Below are 2491 nucleotides of genomic sequence, written 5' to 3' on the forward strand. Positions count from 1 at the left end.
TAAAAAACACCTTTAAAATAGTAAGAGATACAAATCGATGTGCGTAAAGAAAGACGTTTTAAGCCCTTGCATGTGAATGAGCCAATCCCACACAATTGCCTGTGGCCAGATACTCCATATTTGTATTGACTTGATAGCAGACTATAGCTCACAGATCACAAATTGATTTTTCATAAAGTCTTCATAGCATAAATGCAGATGACCATTTTCACGGTGTTCCAACCCAGCTGAGATATATGAAGAGTATTTGGCTTAAGGCAGGTCAGGAGGCACAGGAACATCAATAATTCAAGTGTGTGCGTGTGTGTGTGTGTGTGTGTGTGTGCGTGTGTGTGTGTGTGTGCGTGCGTGTGTGCGTGCGTGCGTGCGCGTGTGCGTGTGTGTGTGTGTGTGTGTGTGTGTGTGCGCGTGTGCTTGAAAGATCTTGTGCTGGTGTCTTCCATCTGCTGAGAGCTTAAACAACACCTGCTGGAGCCAAGCTTTTCGTTTTCATATTTCAACCTGTTTATTTCCAAACCAGAAAAATCCACTAAACTCAAATACAAAAATAAGAGACTCAAATTGAAATCAAGATGAATACACTTTACACATACATCCAGTGCTGGGTGTAGGATGACAGACTGACAGCATCGGGACATGACAACACTCTTGATATGGCAGAAACGGCTAGGACAAGCCAACTGGTTTGTTTATAGGCATCAGAGAGGTCCGATGGGATGGTTTCAGCGGCTTTTGCGTGTGGCTCAGTCCCGGGCTTAAAGCTAACAGTAAAAAAATAGACTTTCCCAGATCCTATCTCTCGTGTGCTCTCACCGTGCGTGCCGCAGTAACAGCACACTCAAAGCAGAATCCATGATTATTATCCCATCGGTAAAAAAACAAAAGCCTGTCTGTAGTTGAGTGTAATGTCTATGGCAACAATAGAAAGAGTGTGTCCCACGCTGCACGATTCAGAAGGGGCGTTGTCTGGTTCAGTTTTTTGGAATTCCACAGTGCGTCTTTGCGTCCAGACGCGTGAACAGGATCGAGGCGCAGTCAAAACCAACAGGTCCTGTGTGTGTGTGGAGCTAATAGGGCTGTGCGGGGAGATAGAGGGCGATATCAAAGGGAATCCCTGATCACTCCTTGCCCCCGTTAACCAAAGACAGCTCTTTGAGAATCCCACAGGCATCCACCCGCCTCCTCTCGCGGATCATGTCCTCGAGGCTGCGGAACACGAGCGTGTGCACGCCGCTGCCGGACAGGTGCACTTTGAGGAAATACTGGTGCTCCGCGGAGTGCACTTCTCCCCCCGCTTTAAATTCGCGCTTCCCGAAGCGGCACCAGGCGGCAAAACTTTCCGAGTTGGTCCAGCATATGTCCTCGCTGCTGAGCCCAACGTGACCGGCCGCGTTCTGCATCACCAAATCTGCGGGAAGCGGCCGGTAGCGGTACCGGTTGTTCACTATCCTCCCGTGGCGCCCGTTGCTGACCTCAAGCAGGCTGTCTTTGCGGATCTCCCCCTTGTGCAGGTGGATGACCCGGTCGTCCTGCTCGAAAATGACCCAATGCGGTGCCTGAGCCGTGCCCACCAGCTCCAGCAGGTCGCCGGGTTTGCACATAGTCAGCAAACTTTTCACCGTGTACACGTTCAAGTCCTCGTGTTCGTGCAGTTTGGAGAAGATGCATTCCTGGCAGCAGAACGCGGAGTATTCCACCTCGCTGACAGTGAAGGGGCCTCTGTCCTCCTCGTCCCCGTCCTCTTGCTCTTTGAAGCCGCAGTCGGACGGTGTGCGCTCGTCCACCTCCTCCTCCTCGTCAGAGAAGAAGTAGGCGACGCCGACCCGAAGCTCGTCCTTCTCCAGGCCGGACGGATCCCCCGTGGGCAGCTCGCTGTAGTTGAGGTGGGTGATCCTGTCCAGTTGGTTTCCCATCAATGACCCCGCAAGGCAGAGACATGGACTGCGCTGTCTGCAAAATATGCACACAAAACAATGTCAAAACACACTGGCTCACGACTAAAGCACCGAACACTAACGCTTAAACTGCTCCTTTTTTTTTACAGCCAACTCTGTTACTCATTTATCCTGTGAAAAGTACACTGACAGGTTCCCACTCGTAAGATATCGCCAAGTTAATAATTTACCTGGGCTAACTCTTAAACATCCGTGAGGTCCATGAGAACAGCGGGAAGTCCACTCCCCCTGTTCGGTTCCCAAACAAGCCCCTTTAGATTCAGTCTTTCACTTTGGCACCGCTTCTCCGCTTCTACACTACTTCTGTCACCGCACTAGCTTCCCCCCTTTTAAGCACCACGGAGAGCTCCGCCTTTACGCGCCGCCATTGGTGTACGCTCCGGATTCCAGAGGCGTCTAATCCAATAGAAAACTCCTCGGTTTGTGTCTGGAAAGAATTTTAACCAATTACTGCATGGTAGTTTGGCTCGCAGCGATAGGCGGCTGTTACTGTGGCATGGTGTTTGTTGTTAGAGCGCTGGAAGACCCTGCGTAAG

At 50.8% G+C, this 2491-nt stretch overlaps 1 protein-coding gene across 1 annotated transcript; it reads right to left on the reverse strand.

Annotated features, from left to right (window-relative positions):
• Window positions 1-480: 480 nt before the first annotated feature.
• On the reverse strand, window positions 481-2267 carry lratd1 (LRAT domain containing 1). Its single transcript, XM_072441617.1, has 2 exons — window positions 2126-2267; window positions 481-1950 (listed from the first exon to the last, which is right to left on the reverse strand). The coding sequence occupies exon 2, from the start codon at window positions 1911-1913 to the stop codon at window positions 1119-1121; it is 795 nt and encodes a 264-aa protein (XP_072297718.1). The 5' UTR covers window positions 1914-1950; window positions 2126-2267; the 3' UTR covers window positions 481-1118.
• Window positions 2268-2491: the final 224 nt, after the last annotated feature.

Source organism: Eucyclogobius newberryi, unplaced genomic scaffold (assembly GCF_026437365.1).
Source record: "Eucyclogobius newberryi isolate DKJ021-1_F unplaced genomic scaffold, fEucNew1.0.hap1 SCAF_1, whole genome shotgun sequence".
Lineage (NCBI taxonomy): Eukaryota > Metazoa > Chordata > Actinopteri > Gobiiformes > Gobiidae > Eucyclogobius > Eucyclogobius newberryi.